Here is a 17442-nt window from a genome sequence, read left to right as displayed (position 1 = left end):
TGGACACAGCATGGTCCAGGTCTAGGGAAGCGTGGTCGAGAGGCTAAGTACTCTTGAACTTGGCTACCTAGGAAGGGGGCTCGAGGTTCGACAACCGACTCGAGAAGAGTTGTGCTTACTGAGCTCCTCCCAGATACAACCCTCCCCCCCCCCCACTGGTCCACGAATGAGATTGGACCATTGCGTATATAAAAGCTATAATTTATTTATTAATTTATTCACTTCTTACCCCACAGCCGCCCTTTGTCAAGCCTTTGACAGACGTACCTGAGAACAATATTTAGATACAAATTATTCTTGTAAGAATATTAAGATGAAGATAGAAGCTCAGCCTGGTGCGGGGGTAATCGATAGCACTAAGTGGGAATGCGGAGGATAGAAATAGCTTATCTATATCCTTATTATATAGAAGAATAGCACACAATTTTAACTCTTTTATATCTAGTTTCTAGTTATAAATACTAAATACAGAGGCGTAGCTAGGATGGGGAAGAGAGGGGGAGAATTTGAAAATCTCCCGGGCCCCCACTTGAGAAGGGCCCCAAATGAGTGTTTTTTACATTAATATTACGCAAAATGCAGGGGCCCCTAAAGAGGTCAAGTCATACGGACCCCCAAATGATGGAAGATTCCTAGCTAAGCCCACACATAACCTTTTTTCCCCCACCCTAGCCACGCCACTGAATGTACTGTGTTATTTCAAATAAACAAAAGTGTAATACTTGTAGGTACTTTTGATCCAACAACGAAAGTAAACCAGAATTGTACGATGTTTCCAGGCTTGATAATTAGATCAATTAAGGCTTTATTTATTATAATTAGTGCATTACTGTAATTGATACCGATAAAAGACGTGTCGTATCGCGAACTGGGACTCACTTCGACAAATGTGAGTGTGCTGGGTCGTGGGTTGGTTAGCCAAAAAATTTGGAGTACTTCTAGTTGAGTGTATATTTAGTTTAGGAAGTCTGTGATAGCAGGCCTCTCTCTCTCTCTCTCTCTCTCTCTCTCTCTCTCTGTGTATCATTGTGAAGAGACAGGAATCAGCTAGCAGAAGCTGGGACTGACTCTCCTGAGTGTGAACAGTGCATAGTGCAAGTGCACCTCGTGAGGTCACGTAAAGTCACGAGAGAACAGCTTCCACTTTACCTGAGATTATTGGTAAGTTTTGAAGCCAAACATGTTGGAGCGTGGTGCTGGAACTGTTTATATATATAAATATTTAAATTTGATCTGTAGATTTAGGAATAGGCAATTGCAATAACACTGACAGGAGCTGGAAAGCTTACGGTTCTAATCGATTCAGATATTTATCACAAGTGTTGAAACAACTCCATCATCACGTCCTCTAGATTGTTCTATTACTTGGATAGAACATTTGGTTGCAATATACAACATGAATAGAACAACACTTCTAAAAGTCTATTGAATTTATTAATTGACTGAGAACAAGGTCAGGCTCTGTTTCTGCTGGCCTTGACCTTTGACAATAACTGCGGTGAGTAAAAGTGCGTGCACATTTTTTTGATTATACAAAAAGCCTCGATGCTTTTTACAATTTAGTTTTACATGGCTTCAGATGTTCCTTTTGAAGATAGTTACAAACAAGCCCAAACCTCCCGCGGGATTATGCGGGATGGCGGTGGGCAGGTTTTGAACACGGAACTATCGAGACCATCGAACGACAGTCCAAAATGCATGCTAGGCAGCCATCCATCGTATTGTAACACTGTAGCATCATTCCACTGAATTTTATATTCTCATATATCTTCTATTGATGTGTTTATACAATTTTTAGAGGCCCCGAAAGGTGAATAGCCGCTATTAGTTTTGTGTCGGTCAGTCCGCCCCGCGTAGATAAAAAAAAGTTAGTTAATATATTGAAAATCCGCAATCCGTTTATTTAAGCTTTTACCATAGACATAAATAAATATAGACTGGCCGATTAAAGAGTTTTATGAAACGAAAATTTGTGACTTGCAATTTTGTGTACTTTATTATACAGCATTTATGAGCAGTATAAAAGTTAAGTATTCATATCTATTTCAGCCACACACCTATATATATATTGTAAATAAGGAGGCAGTGTAGTTTTGTTTAATCTCTAAGAATGAAGATCATGCAATTTTCATAGACATACATAAATATAGACTGGAAAAAGGAAGTAACTTCATGTAACTTGAAAACATGTATATCTATTGTATTCGGATTTCCGAATTATGAAAAGTTGCATGATCTTCGGTCTTTGAGATTAAACAAATCTACACTGCCTCCTTATATTGGTGAATGAGGTCCATTGGTAGTTATGTGTTATTACCCGCAAATTATTACCGGCGCCAGATGTGTCGGCGAAAGACCGAGTATGTCATTAAATTCTTGTGTGTACGGTCATGCATGTATTAATGTGTAAGTATTGGTGTGTATTTACTTTATTCTCAGTTAGTTAGACCGAATATGTCATTAAATTCTTGTGTGTACGGTCATGCATGTATTAATGTGTAAGTATTGTATTTACTTTATTCTCAGTTAGTTAGACCGAATATGTCATTAAATTCTTGTGTGTACGGTCATGCATGTATTAATGTGTAAGTATTGGTGTGTATTTACTTTATTCTCAGTCAGTTATCTATTAGTCGTAGATATGCTCATCCTTGTACCTATATTTCTGACTCTGATGGTTTCAATATTTATTCAGTGTATCTTTGCTATAAAAATTAAAATTTGTATAATTATTATTAATATTATTATTTTGTAAATTAAGGGTGTGATCTAATGGAGGCGTTACATGGTAAATTTTTTTTTAAAAATTGCCTTTGTGTGAGATTTATAATCAAGGTTAGAGAGGCACGTGGAGCTTTATTTGCACTTAGACACTATTTGTGCAGATAAATTGTCCCGGGACTTCATTGGGGAAACAATTATCGCCAGACCAGACATGCTAGAAAGCCTAATCAACTTCGTTTGTATCTAGTCCACTAATTTCCTCATGAGCTCACTGCAATGCTGTTTAGCCTCAATCTAAGTTTGACGACAAGTTAACATCTGGAAATCGGTTCCGGTCTGTCAACTTGTGGAGGTTTCTCTACTAGTGATTTTGGGAAAAGCGGTCATAGTAGTAAAATTACTTTGGACCTTTCAGCCTGTATACAATGGCGCAGGATACATGATTTATACACAACGTGATAATGACTGAGTGATGTATAGGAACATTTTCTGCGTTGATTAGCCCAGTTCTAAGTACGCTTTGTTGTACATAAAAGCTGTTACAAAAGAAATGCAAGCTTGTCGGCTGGTTAACGCACCAACTAAAAACGTTAATGTTTCGTGGAACCTTTGATCTTCCATAGAAACTAAAGACAGTTTCTTTCGAAAGAATCCCAATATCAAGGACTTCGTTCGTGTACGTACATGTGTCTCCAACAGAGGACAATAGACAAACTAATGATTATCAAGTTTGAACAATTTCTGTACGATGTTAACCTTAATTGTTGTGAAAACATGGAACTTAAGGTTTCAACAAAAAAAAATCCAAGTACAACTGTGAATCATTCACTTTGAACAATTTTGGATCTTCTGTCACCGGGTGATTTTATATGTTATGAATGTGGCTGTGGTTATCAATGTAGGCGTGGTGGTGACATTGGGTTCTTGTTACTAATCACAGAATAATAAAATGACGCTGGGTGTAGCAGACACAATAAGTTTAATATAACACCACATAGTGAATACACCATACAATTCGACCTAGGAATGGTCAGTATTAATCCAACAGTAATATACGAATATCACAACTTAGTACTTATTCTATAACCAACTACTTTAAACATCTAACTCTACTGCTTATATCTTAAGTGACTCAATACAAGTGCTTGCTACAAGATCTCTATGTGGACTGACTGCCTTTTACTCTCTGGTTCACCTAAGGTCAAAAGTGTTCACCTTAGTGCAACATGGGTTGTGAATAAGATTCACAATATGGAATTAACATACACAATACAGAATTAGGGTTTCTACTCTATGGCACCAACTTTGAGGTGGTGACATTACCTATCACCCCCCTTTTGAAAAAAATTTTGAAGAAATTTTTTTCAGCTTGACGACATAATTATCATAAGTAGGATCAATTGGAATTCTTGGGGTCTATGAAATGTTCAATTGCTGAGTTCAAATAGAACTACAAACTTGCAATAAAATATATAATATGACAGTGTTACACAAAATATTTGCTGAATCAAAAAAAATCATACAAGGGCAAAATTCTCTAATCCATCATATTCTTGTAAGGCAATTCAAATAATTCTCTGAGTCAAATATTTAACATCCCAAATAATTCTTTACATGTAGTTCTAATATATACATCAATGTTCAAATGTGTTCAATATTTACAAGTCTTTTTCATAATAATATGTGCAAAGTGTGACAAAAATTTCAATGACAATCTCCTATGTCACAATGTGAAAAATTAATACAAGTTTTTATTCACAATATCTATTTATAAAAAATTTTTGACACTATAGCAATGTTAGAAGTCTGTTTTTTTGACACCAATAGTACAATATGTACAAATCATGTAGAAAATGTTACAAGTAAGTCTCAATATGTAAGTGATAAGTATAGAAAAATTCAAAATATGTGTCAAAATTCAACATCAAATTGTTTAATGATCATTGTTACCAATTCAATGTATCTGTTTACTTCAATATGAGGTTTGATATCTCCATAAAAAATTGTTGTGCATTAATATTACACAAGTAAATATGTATAATTCAAGTATCAAAATATTGTTTGCTCAAAAGTATCAACATGAAATCAAAGTAATAAGTATCCTTCATAGTTCTTGTTACATGCACCTTATGTTTCAATTAAGTATTTCTCTATATGACAGTTCAAATAATTTGTAGCTAGTAATGGCAAAAGTTTAATGTTACATTGTTTATCAAATAATTATTGAGTACAAAGTTCAAAAAAATCTTTGTCGAAAAACTTCAACTGAGAAAATGTGTCAGTTGTGATACAATCTTTGAGGTTACATTAATTAGTTCAAGCATATCTATACAAGCATAACATCATAATGGTTTAGTTGTATTTATTTTAATCTGTTGTGAAAAAATGTGTAAGTCCAATTTAAAAAATAATATCAAGTGTCTCTTTCAGTACTTGAAATATCAAAAAGTGTGTTTACAAGGATCTTCTTGTTGACATCAATGATTGTTACAAAAATAAAGTTCATAAGAATAGTTTGACAAAAATGTTTTCAAAAAAATACAAGTGTATGTCAATATTTCATTACACTAATTGACATTGAATAAATAAGTTACATTATGAATCAATCTCCTTTTTCAATAGTATTGAAAAATGTGACTAAGTTATATAATTGTGATAAATGACATAGTAAAAAAAATTCCAATCTTGTTTACAATAGCTGTAGAAAAAAAATTTTGTCACAGTTGTTCTCAATACAATGAGAAAAAATAATGTTTACATTGTATGGAAAAAAAATTAAGCAAGGTACTGAATAAGTTTGGAAAAAATTCAATGTTTGTTTACATTGTTGAGTACAAAAATGTTATTCTTGTTGACAAAAGAATGTGAAAAAAAAATTGTTGGTTACAATGTAGTAATCAAATTCCAAAAATTGTTTACAAATAGAGTTTTTTTTTAAAAAATGGTTTCTAGTTCAATGTTTACAAATAGTACTCATTGTTTACAAAATAATGCTCAATATTTACAACATAATGCTCAATGTTTACCAGATGCGATGTATTAAGTCAACAACACTGATATTAATTGTGAGTCCCTTAATTGGTGTTCCATATATTTTATGTAATAACTCTTTGTAATGGCCAAAGTTTTTTATTTGTACCCACATTGACTCTCCAAGTTCTGGATGTTTCCAAACTTTTTTATATCCAAAATCACAAGTTATTTCTTGTACTATTTGAAAAATTTCTTTCTGGAAATCACAATCAGATAGGTCATAAAACCATATTGTTTTATGTATTACTGGCTTTTGATGCACTTTAACTTTTGGATAAGATCCAATAATTACTGGACTGATAGTATTTTCAAGTACTACAACTTTTATTTTCCCTTTTATAAATGGTGATTTGATTTCAGCAATGGCAGTTTTACATTCTATCTTTCTAGAGTTTGGTAAGGTTACAATGGCTATATCATTCAAATAATCTTCTTTTTCTACTAAATTGGGCTCTACAAAAGTGATTGTGGATTCTTCATCAACTATGCATACAACATCCTGATAATTGACTTCTAGATCATATACTTCTATCTGTTTGCTATTTTTAAATGTCAAGGCTAATATTTCCTCTGTTATTATTACTTTAGGTGAGCTAGTGTTAATGTCATTTTGTATTTCTTGTTTTTTAGCTTTATCTTTATCATCTATTTGTATTTCATCTGTTTGTATTTCACTATCATTTGTTTGTGTGTTAATTGTTTGGCAATCTTTATTTAGTTTAGATGCTTCTGTTAGCAAATGAGTTTGACATTCTACATCTATTTTATTTGTATTTGTAATTGACAGATTATGTTTAGTTGCTTCATGTATACTGACATTGTTGTAATCATGTGAATTAGTAGTTGATGCTAACTCAATGTTTTCTTGATTCACACTATTAGCCCATTTTACTAAGGCTTCTTCTGACAGTTCAACTATATTCTCTATGTTCCCTATAATTAGTTCTTCAGCTGGGTTGTTCATTACTATGGCTTTGTATTGACCAGTGAACCATGGTGATTCAATGAAAACTAATGCTGTTTCACATACTTCCCATAAGTCTTTATTCGCATAAGTCAGTGTGACCTTGTCTTCAAGTATCTGTTCAGGTTTTACTAGTGATTTCTTTACAATGATTGAGGTGCAGCCGCTGTCACGTAATGCATATACCTTAATGCCATCCACATAGGCAGGATACACTTTTAATTTGGCTACCTTTGTCTGTATATATGCTACTTTTTCATATTCTATTGGTGTTTCAGTTGCTACAGCTGCTATGTTTTGTCTGGTATGATTGTTATTGTGGTAAGTATGTTGTCTATCTTGAAATTGATCTCTTCTAGACATTCTGTTGTTTTGCCATCTTCTGTTTGTTTGATGTGATCTACTGTTAGTTGGACTGTAGCTTTGCCATATTCTTCTGTTATATTGTTGTTGATAGGATCTATTATAGTTAGGACTGAAGCTCTGGAAAGTTCTGTTATCTCTTCCATATTTATGGTTTCTATTTACATATTGCTGTTTTTCTGATGCCATTCTCCTTCTGCACTCTGCTTTGGTGTGACCCAATATGCCACAGAAAAAACATTGTATGCTCTTGGCATATTTAAATTTATTTGTAGTTCTTGGATGGTTTTCTGTCACTGTTGCAGCTACATTGTACAATTCCCTTTTGTCAATGGTGATGTTTGGGTGGGAGTCCTTGTATGTTGTTAAGTTTGATATCAATTCAGCTTCATTTTTTTATTTTTCTCTCCTTCAGGAATGAGAATGCTGCATCTGTAACATTTATTAACACATTTTCAATGAGAAAGAAATCTAAGATCTGTTTGGGGTCATCTAAGTTGCAGTTTGTGAGTTGTAGCCACTTTGTCATGTTCTGGCGCATGTCATGTATTGTTCTTTTTAAATCTGTATTCTTTGCTAGTTTTATTTCCCTAAAAAGTTTTCGATAGTGCTCCTCCGTTTTGCCAAAATGTTCAATAAGTCTTTGTTTTACTGTGTTGTAGTCTTTTCTTTGCTCCATAGTTAGTGTGTCGATGATGTTTAGTGGTTCACCTCTTAGGTTAGCTAGAAGTTGTTGAGCCATTTGTGCACTATTCATATTTGCTGTTTGACAGATGTATTCAAATTGAATTATGAAATTTTCCAATGTGTCTTCTTTTGGGTCAAAGTTCCTAAATTTGCTATGATACTGATGATGAGATGAAGTTTGACTTGCTGAATTGTCTTTATTTTCTTTTGCTAGCTTGGCCATTTTTTCTTCATGTTCTTTTAATTTTATTTCATGCTGGCGTTCTTTTTCTTTCTCTACGTTTTCTTGTTCTTTCTCTCTCAGTCTTCTTTCATGTAGCCTTTCTTCCCGTTGCTTGTCTTTTTCTACTCTAATTCTGTCTATTTCAATTTTTATGAATGCAGCTCTATCATCTTCTTTTAACTTTAGTTTATCCACTATCTCTATTAGTTTTTCATACTCAGCCATTTTCAAAGATTCAAATTAGTAATATAGTTTAGTAATAGATATGTGTACTAAATATTTGTAAATGAAATATTGTACAATAAATACTTATTATTGCTCAAATAGTAATTACAGGTAATAGTAGATATATATTTTGTGCGAAACCATTGAGGTTATGAGGTATCTTAAGTTATTCTTGGTACTTTGTCTAGTTCGTAATGTAATACTTTACTGATCAATTATGTGATTATGTATTTTTAATATCTCCACTTGCAATGTAAAAATTTATTGCAACAAATAATTCACAATTATGTGAGCCTTATTAGTCTGATAAATAGTGATCAATGTATCAATAGTATCAAAATAGTTGAATGTGTTTGAAGAGTATATACAATATAAATCTTGTCAATCTCAAATCAAAATATATCCCATAGTGTATCAAGTGTGTAGTGTAGTGTTGATAATAATAAAAAATAGGTTGAAATAAGAAGTAAAATAAATATATATATTAATAAGTAATTAGACAAACATAAATACACTATAGATACTAAACAGTCTGCTTTAAAGAGACATTACAAGATAGTAGAAATAGTAGACAAAAGAATTACAATGAGAAATAACTATGACGCAAAAGAAAATTCAACAAATATAAACAAGACAATATCAATACAAGAGTTTAACAATATGATAGATACTTGACGAAATACAAACTTGACTAATACAGCTATACGATCAAGTATTTACTTTATCTAAAGAGTCCCTACCAATACCTGGATGCTTACTTGAAAAAAAAATATACATGCTCAGACTCAATAGATAATTAAATTTAGTCCCTAAAGTCAAATGTATATATAAATACAAATGTAAACAATGAAAAAAAAATTGTGGTGTAGTTCGAAGAGAACTAATCAATACTGATAATACTAAAGGGTAATTAAAGTTACTTCCCTTAAATATTCACTTGATGCTTGACTTGTCCAAAAAGTTCCGGTGATGCTCCACATAAAATATGTCCACAGTACAGTTCATAAGTAATCCACTTGCTAAATCCACAGCGCAACGGTACAGTTCATAAGTAATCCACTTGCTAAATCCACAGCACAATGGTACAGTTCATAAGTAATCCACTTGTTAAATCCACAGCACAATGGTACAGTTCATAAGTAATCCACTTGTTAAATCCACAGCACAATGGTACAGTTCATAAGTAATCCACTTGTTAAATCCACAGTACAATGTTACAGTTCATAAGTAATCCACTTGTTAAATCCACAGTACAATGTTAAATGATACGGTACTCAAGTTCTTGAACAATAGTAATCCAATAGATACTTCATATGTTTGACAGATAATCCATTAAACAATTCATATAGTTGACAAGTAATCCAATAAATAATTCATGTGCTTGATAGGTAATCCACTGTTTCGTACAGTTGCTGAAACAAATATACATAACTAAAAATGACCATAAGTAGTGACGACAAGAGAGGTCTAAAAGTAAGAGCGCTCTCTTATTAACTGTGCTGTTAGACAGCGACAATAGGAGTGTGTCATTAGAATTATGACGAGCACTCGATGTAGATGATTCTTGAATATGTCAGCTACTTCGACTGACCATATATCAGCTGTCTTCAAACGATGACTTGAATGACTTGTAGTACTAGATTTTCACCCACATCGGTTGTAGTATCACGGTTGTCTAGTTTCACCCACACAGGCTGTAGTATCCAGGTTGTCTCAGCGTATCATGTTTGATCTCTTTCGCTTAGGATGTTAAAATAACTTTGAACAATGCTGTGCTCCTAAAGCTATCTCAACTGGTGTAAAAAAAAGTACAACCACATAAATCAGGCTTCCAGATAAATGACACTTAGGACAGTAGTCAACTGGAAAAGTTGAAAATACAGCTCAGACAGGAACAGTTAAAATTGTTCATTTCATCACAGATGAAAAAATAGCTTGCTAATGGTAACTGTGTCATGGCAGGTCAATGTGACATGTAGTAGTAGGTCTAGATACCAAGTGTGTAGTCAAAAAATTTAATAAATTCTGGATTAGTTGTAATTCATGTAAAGTTCAATCTTGAAGTACAAGTTAAAATAGTAGGCACAGTTAACTTTCAATTTCAGCTCTGTTTTTTGTTAGTAGTGTTAGACTAGCTGAAGATAATAATAATGTCACTCTTGGATCACGTGAATCTCACTTGAAAAATTGTGTGCTGGTCTCAATAAATGTAGATCTAGGTCATCTCTATAATGTTGAATGTGTCGCTGAACGACCAAATGAGAAAAATAGTAGAGTCTATCATAATCAGGTTTTAGCTTTCTTGCTCGTTGAGTGGCGTCATGATTTGTGTAAACAAATATTTTAGAGTTACTTTTTCCTGTGTTAACTAAATAGTTCACTTGCCAACTTCAAAAATATCCGTATAAATGTTACTGTAAGTAACTGTAGTATTAAAATACTTCTGACAGCAATAGAAAAAATTCTTGACTTGTTCCTCTGGTGCTCATAAATCCTTTAAGTTAGTAGATCTGACACTTCTGATATCATAAAATATCGTTTGCTGACACTTCTGACACTATTCTGACACCAAAGATGTCATTTTCTGACAATAAATGACTTGCACTTTTGACACTTCTGACACCAAGAATGTCACCGTATGATTTTATATGTTATGAATGTGGCTGTGGTTATCAATGTAGGCGTGGTGGTGACATTGGGTTCTTGTTACTAATCACAGAATAATAAAATGACGCTGGGTGTAGCAGACACAATAAGTTTAATATAACACCACATAGTGAATACACCATACAATTCGACCTAGGAATGGTCAGTATTAATCCAACAGTAATATACGAATATCACAACTTAGTACTTATTCTATAACCAACTACTTTAAACATCTAACTCTACTGCTTATATCTTAAGTGACTCAATACAAGTGCTTGCTACAAGATCTCTATGTGGACTGACTGCCTTTTACTCTCTGGTTCACCTAAGGTCAAAAGTGTTCACCTTAGTGCAACATGGGTTGTGAATAAGATTCACAATATGGAATTAACATACACAATACAGAATTAGGGTTTCTACTCTATGGCACCAACTTTGAGGTGGTGACATCTTCGTTCTCTGTAATGAACACTGTGCAGAAATATAGATTAACTAATACATGTCTCAAAAGGAACACTGGCAACAATTGCCCATAAGTTAATATCTAACCGAAATTACTACAGACTTTTCTAAGTCGCTACTGTACATCCTGGACCAAAAATATACTTGACCGCTAGGTCCACTAGATACCACTTGACAGACTTGACTGAAACTCAAAGTCAACTTTATTCATTCTACTTCTTGTTTTCTACATTTTAACCTCTTAACGTTACGTGAACATTAAATCATGCAATGTCAACTGAGACTGTGACGGTGATATAGTACTTTGTCATTGATTGACACTTACCACAAAGGAATACGCCAAAGTCTTAATGAATCTATGTTTGGTCACAAAGAGGCATAGCAACCTTTTTCTTATAGCGAACGAATCGCATATATTAAAACTTAAGAACAACTATAAGAAATTCTTAATACTTTAACATTACAAAACATGATTAATAAGAGAAGATAATATAATTTTTATTGATCCAATGAAATGGAAATTCTGTTTGACTACAATTGACAACCTCAGCGTAACTACTGTAACAATAACGTTATAGAATATTCACATTTGACTAGAGTAACACCTTTAGTAAAATCACTAAATTTAGAAAGCCTTCAGGACAGAAGACTCAAAAGTAAAGTAGCAATCATACATAAAACACTGAACCATAATCTTCAAATACAAAAACAAAATTTAATAAAATACTCTGAAAGACACAAAGATAAAGGCACATCCCTCGTCCCATATGCTAGGACAAATTTGTACAAATACTCCTTCTTCCCTAGTGCTATTAGAGCATGGAATGGGTTGCCTGAGCTAGCCAGGAAAACCAGTGACTTGGCTGAATTTAAGTCATTGGTTAATATGCATGACTAAATGCATGACGCGTAGGACGTAATCATCTTTTTTTGAAGTAACGTCTGTATTATATAAGATAAGATAAGATGGAAATACGAACAACATTCACACACGAAAACACATACACACTCACAACCAGCGCTTTAAGAATTAGACTTCTATGAACTTTTCGATGACGACATATGATCTTGTAACACTCTGACCGAAAGTGGGATAAAGGAGTTTTTTTTAATCTTTCTGTTTTAGTCCTAATGGAAAGGAAACGACCACTTCGTTCAGATCTTATGTAGTAGTGGGATGAAATCTAGTTGAGCATGGACGTATAAATAGAGATCAGTTTTGTATTAGAATCTAGTGGTTAGTCTAAACCTTTTATATTTGATACAGTTTATTTGTAAATGCTGTATTATATATTCGTGTTTTCAAGTTAAGAATTAAAGTTTCTGTATTTGAATCAAAAGGATCTACTTCATTGAATCTAACAGTTCACATTAGATCTAGACATTATATAGAATCCCCGGCAAGTCACAGTAATTCATCTTATCATCTGACAACTTCAAGTAGAGCTCAATTCATCTTACCAGCTGATATCTTCATATAAGATTTAATTCATCTTACCAGCTGACTACTGCAAGTAAAATAGTCCAGTGGTATATTTCAACTAAATAAACCTGTGACATTTTCTGTATGTATGTTATGATGATGTATTATAAAAAACAAAATTTAGTAAATTGTTAAGACAGTGGCGTAGCATCATTCGAGGGCCCGGGAGGCTTGATCTCTTTGGGGCCCTTGCACTCATTTGGGTGCCCCCCTCAAAGTGGGGGTTCGGGGAGGGATTTTCAAATTCTCCCCTCCCCTCACTCCACCCTAGCTACGCTACTGTGTTAAGAGACTTTGTACTACATAAGTCTTGGTCCATCTTGTGAGGACTGGTCTTTTGGCCTTATAAGCCTATGTCTGACGACTTACTGGAAATCTTGTGTTATACTTCTAATATGAATAATAGTTTAAGTTTGTTCTTTTCTCTTTTTTTTAATTTTGCCCCTTTTTTTTTTTCAAAATAATAAGCAATTACCTTTTTAATTTAAGGAACTACACTTCAATAATTATTTTCTGCTAATTTTACAATATTGGGTTCCATTCAATGGCATACATTAAAGTAAGACGTCTTGATTGTTGTTTGCCAAGACGTTTTGAAATCTCCTCTTCAAAACGTCCGATGTTGATATTCTCGCTGAGGCCGCTCACGAAAACGGTAGACATTTTAAAAGCAAATAATCCCTCTTCGTCCCCTCTACTTTTGTTTTGTTAAAACCTCGCGTTCCCATGAGAGGCCGTCGCCCTCCCCCCTCCCACCAACCCAATAGTTTTAGAAAATTTAATGAATTGTTCTTGCGCTTTTTGTTAGCGACTACTAAAGATTAATCTGTCCGTCTGTTTCTTTCTATATCGTCAATGTTTGTAAAATGTTTTGTCAAATGTTTTACATGTTTCGGATGTTCCTTCAGAGTTGAAAATAATCACTTCCTAGTCCAAACCTCCCGCAGGACGACGGGGGATGGGAGCGGGCAGGGTTTGAACCCGGGACCATCGATAAATCTGAACGACAGTCCAGCGCGCAAACGCACGACCAGGCAGCCATCCAAATCACGAAACACATTAGAGCGTCAATAAATGATCGCTCGAGACAGAACTTTGACTGTCAATCACATCTTTTTGGTTTCATAAAATTTTTATCCATTTTAACTTTTAATATATTATAAATTACTTTTTTTTTTTCATTTGCAGTTTCGCTTCAAAAGGCCTTCTTTACAAGAGTGTTTCAACGACTGAAAGATTTCTATATAGTCTGCATTTAGTTTGGACATTTCAATTCACTTAAATATTTTTGACATTGGAATTTATACTTTGAATTGTATTCCATATGTATCGCAGTACTTTTTGTAGGACTATATGGGATGCATGGTCGAGAGGCTAAGTACTCTTGAACTTAGCTTGGCTTGGCTACCTTTGGAGGGGTTCGACACACGACTCGGGCAGAGTTGTGTTTACTGAGCGCCTAAAGGCAGCACGGAAAACCTTCTCCCAGATATCCCCTCCCCCCGCTGGTCCACAAATGAGATGTGCAAATAACGCTCTGAGCATGCGATATAAAAAGAAAAGCTATATATATTGAAAAGCTAAACGCAAGTTCATCATTGAAACAGAATGTCGTTGCAAAATGAGACTGAGGATAATTGGTTTCGAGGACAGACAGAACTGAAAATCTTCAGAACAGAATATCGTCCATTCCATGCGTACATTTCATTGGTCATTAGTGTGTTTGGAATTATAGGAAACAGTTTAAACGTGTTCATTTTGACAAGGAAAAAGATGATCTCAGCAATGAATATTCTTCTGACGGCCCTGGCGGTGTCTGATGGTCTGAAATTGATCTTTCATCTTACGTTTATTGTGTTATTCTTTTTTGTATATGACAGTGCGCTTGGCCCTTTAGTTATGGTTAGTTATGCAATGTTCTATTTCATTGTGGCAATTGTGTTTCACAGTGCCTCTATTTGGCTGACTGTTTCATTAGCAATATTTAGATATATCGCCATTAGGTTTCCACTGCGGGCAGCCACCTTGTGTAGCCGATACAGAGCTAAGGTGACTATCTTCATAGTTTGTGTTTTGGTTACAGTTATCTGCATTCCTAATTCTCTGAGTTATTCTTATGTTAGTAATAAGTCAGACAATGTGACAAATTGGTATATTACAGTCATAGGTGGAATGGAAGGTTATAATTTCGTTCAAAAATTGAACTTATGGTTTTCCCCCTTTCTTGTGAGACTACTCCCTTGTTTGTTGCTTTTGCTGTTAAGCTTTTTATTAATTCAGGAACTTAGGAGAGCTGCCGAAAGGAGTTTGAAATTAAGAAGTCAGGAAAACGATCCCAGTGACGACACAATCCAGAAACGAACCGAGACCAACAGGACCACTGGAATGTTGGTGGTCGTGGTGGTACTCTTTATAGTGATTGAGTTGCCTCATGGGATTCTGCTTATTTTAGTGGCGACGAACAGAGGCTATTTTTATGATGTATATGATCCGTTAGGTGATCTCATTGACGACATCACTTTGCTGAACAATGGAATTAACTTTGTCATCTACTGCACAATGAGCCAAAAATTTCGCGATACTTTCATTGCAATGTTCTCCTGCAGCAAAGTGAATTGTTAAAGGATATACGGTATACATAATAATAATAATAACAATATACCCCATTGTTATATCAACCGAGGGGATAATAACAACTGACCTCACAAACACCTTCAAGGCCCTTAACATTCCTAGGAACATCTTCGTTGCCTGTCAGAGGGCGGTACTGCTGCAGACCTGCCACATCACCAGAAAATTCCTCAGTGGAAACTGTTAAAGGGACTACGATGAATTTTGTTTTTCTTTAGCGAAACTCGACCCTGGCAGCGCCAGAGAATGACTACTCGTTCATTTCTAACATAATAATAATAATAATAAGTCTTTGAGTCCGAAAATTAACGAGGAATACGAATACAGAATTTCCCTAACTTACAGCACAGACATATGACAAACTCATACTCATATGGCAGCTAAGAATATTAGTTAAACAATAATAATGCCCGTCTAGAATTTCGGAAAAATATTTTCAGCTATCCCCTAAACCTAGCTGTGATCAAGTATTTTTTTTTTATTTGGTTTCTATGTCCGACGGTTAACAAAAGTTTTCATTTGGCCAGCACAACGACTAACCGCCTTTACTTTCCCCAACTAATGCCCCATACAGATAATTATTTTAAATTTGTAGATAAACTCTGCTAGACGTAGATGAAGAAATTAAGGGTGAAGGCTATTGAGACATTCGGATAGCTCATTCTTAGCTAGAATATATTTTTCTTGAACGGGCTAAAATTACTTAGGGAATTTCCGATTTCATTTTAAGATTTAGATAAGTGAATGTTCTGGGCATCGAGCTCTTATCTAGATTTAAAGGCCTATTATTGGAATTTTATAAAGTGTAATAGATCTTATCTTATATAATACAGACGTTACTTCAAAAAAAAGAAGATGATTACGTCCTACGCGTCATGCATTTAGTCATGCATATTCATTGGCGTGGTCGAGAGGCCAAGTGCGCTTGAACTACCTAGAAGGGGGCTCGAGGTTCGACACCCGACTCGGGCAGAGTTGTGTTTACTGAGCGCCTAAAGGCAGCACGGAAAACCAACTCCTAGATACCCCCTCCCCCCCCCCACCCACTGGTCCACAAAAGAGATTGGACCAAAAGCGCTCTGAGCATGCTATAAGCATGAAAGTAGCGCTAGATAAAAGCTTTAATAAATATTAACCAATGACTTAAATTCTGCTGGTTTTCCTGGCTAGCTCAGGCAACCCATTCCATGCTCTAATAGCACTAGGGAAGAAGGGGTATTTGTACAAATAGCAATATGAGATGAGGAATGTGCCTTTATCTTTGTCTTTCAGAGTATTCTTTCTCGGGGGAAGGGGGAATGAAGCGGGGTAAAAGATGTTCCTTTTTAAAACTTTAACATTCATTAGTTAGTGAGAGAAAAATAACGGAATTATTGTCTTTTTACAAAGCCTTTATCAACTCACTCCGTCTGTCTGTCTGGTAAATAGTTTGTACACGTTATTTTTTATATTTACATGTATTCAATGAACATATAGTTATGTGAACCTGGCCTAATTGATATTATTGAATAATTATCTTATTGACTTAATTATTTTATAAAGGGCCAATCTCTCATCCAAAGCCTTAACAAAGAAAAAGTTCGCCTTAGTTCAGTGTAATATCAATCATTCTGCATGGCACTTTGGGTGTATAACACGAAACATTACTTATTAATTGTTGTTTTAAATTTTATTCGAATTATGTATATACTAAATAGATTTTTTTTTCTCTTTTAAAAAATAAGTAAACATTTTGTTTAAAATGTAATGGCTCGTGTAACAGAAAGTACTTAACTGTTGTTTTTTTTTTGTGAACTGTTTTTTTTTTTTTTGTGAACTGTTTTTTTTTTGTGAACTGTTTTTTTTTTTTGTGAACTGTTTTTTTTTTTTTTGTGAGCTGTTTTTTTTTTGTGAACTGTTTTTTTTTTTTTGTGAACTGTTGTTATTTTTTGTGAACTGTTTTTTTTTTTTTGTGAACTGTTTTTTTTTTTTTTTGTGAACTGTTTTTTTTTTTGTGAA

The 17442-nt window shown here is 34.2% G+C and overlaps 1 protein-coding gene across 1 annotated transcript; it reads left to right on the top strand.

Moving 5' to 3' along the window:
• Positions 1-620: 620 nt before the first annotated feature.
• LOC106068268 (G-protein coupled receptor dmsr-1-like) lies at positions 621-16347 on the top strand. Its single transcript, XM_056027758.1, has 2 exons — positions 621-1498; positions 14002-16347. Exon 2 carries the CDS (start codon positions 14422-14424, stop codon positions 15433-15435), a length of 1014 nt encoding a protein of 337 aa, XP_055883733.1. The 5' UTR covers positions 621-1498; positions 14002-14421; the 3' UTR covers positions 15436-16347.
• Positions 16348-17442: the final 1095 nt, after the last annotated feature.

The sequence above is a fragment of the Biomphalaria glabrata genome, chromosome 4 (assembly GCF_947242115.1).
Source record: "Biomphalaria glabrata chromosome 4, xgBioGlab47.1, whole genome shotgun sequence".
NCBI lineage: Eukaryota > Metazoa > Mollusca > Gastropoda > Planorbidae > Biomphalaria > Biomphalaria glabrata.
This window is presented reverse-complemented; position numbering and strand designations above follow the sequence as displayed.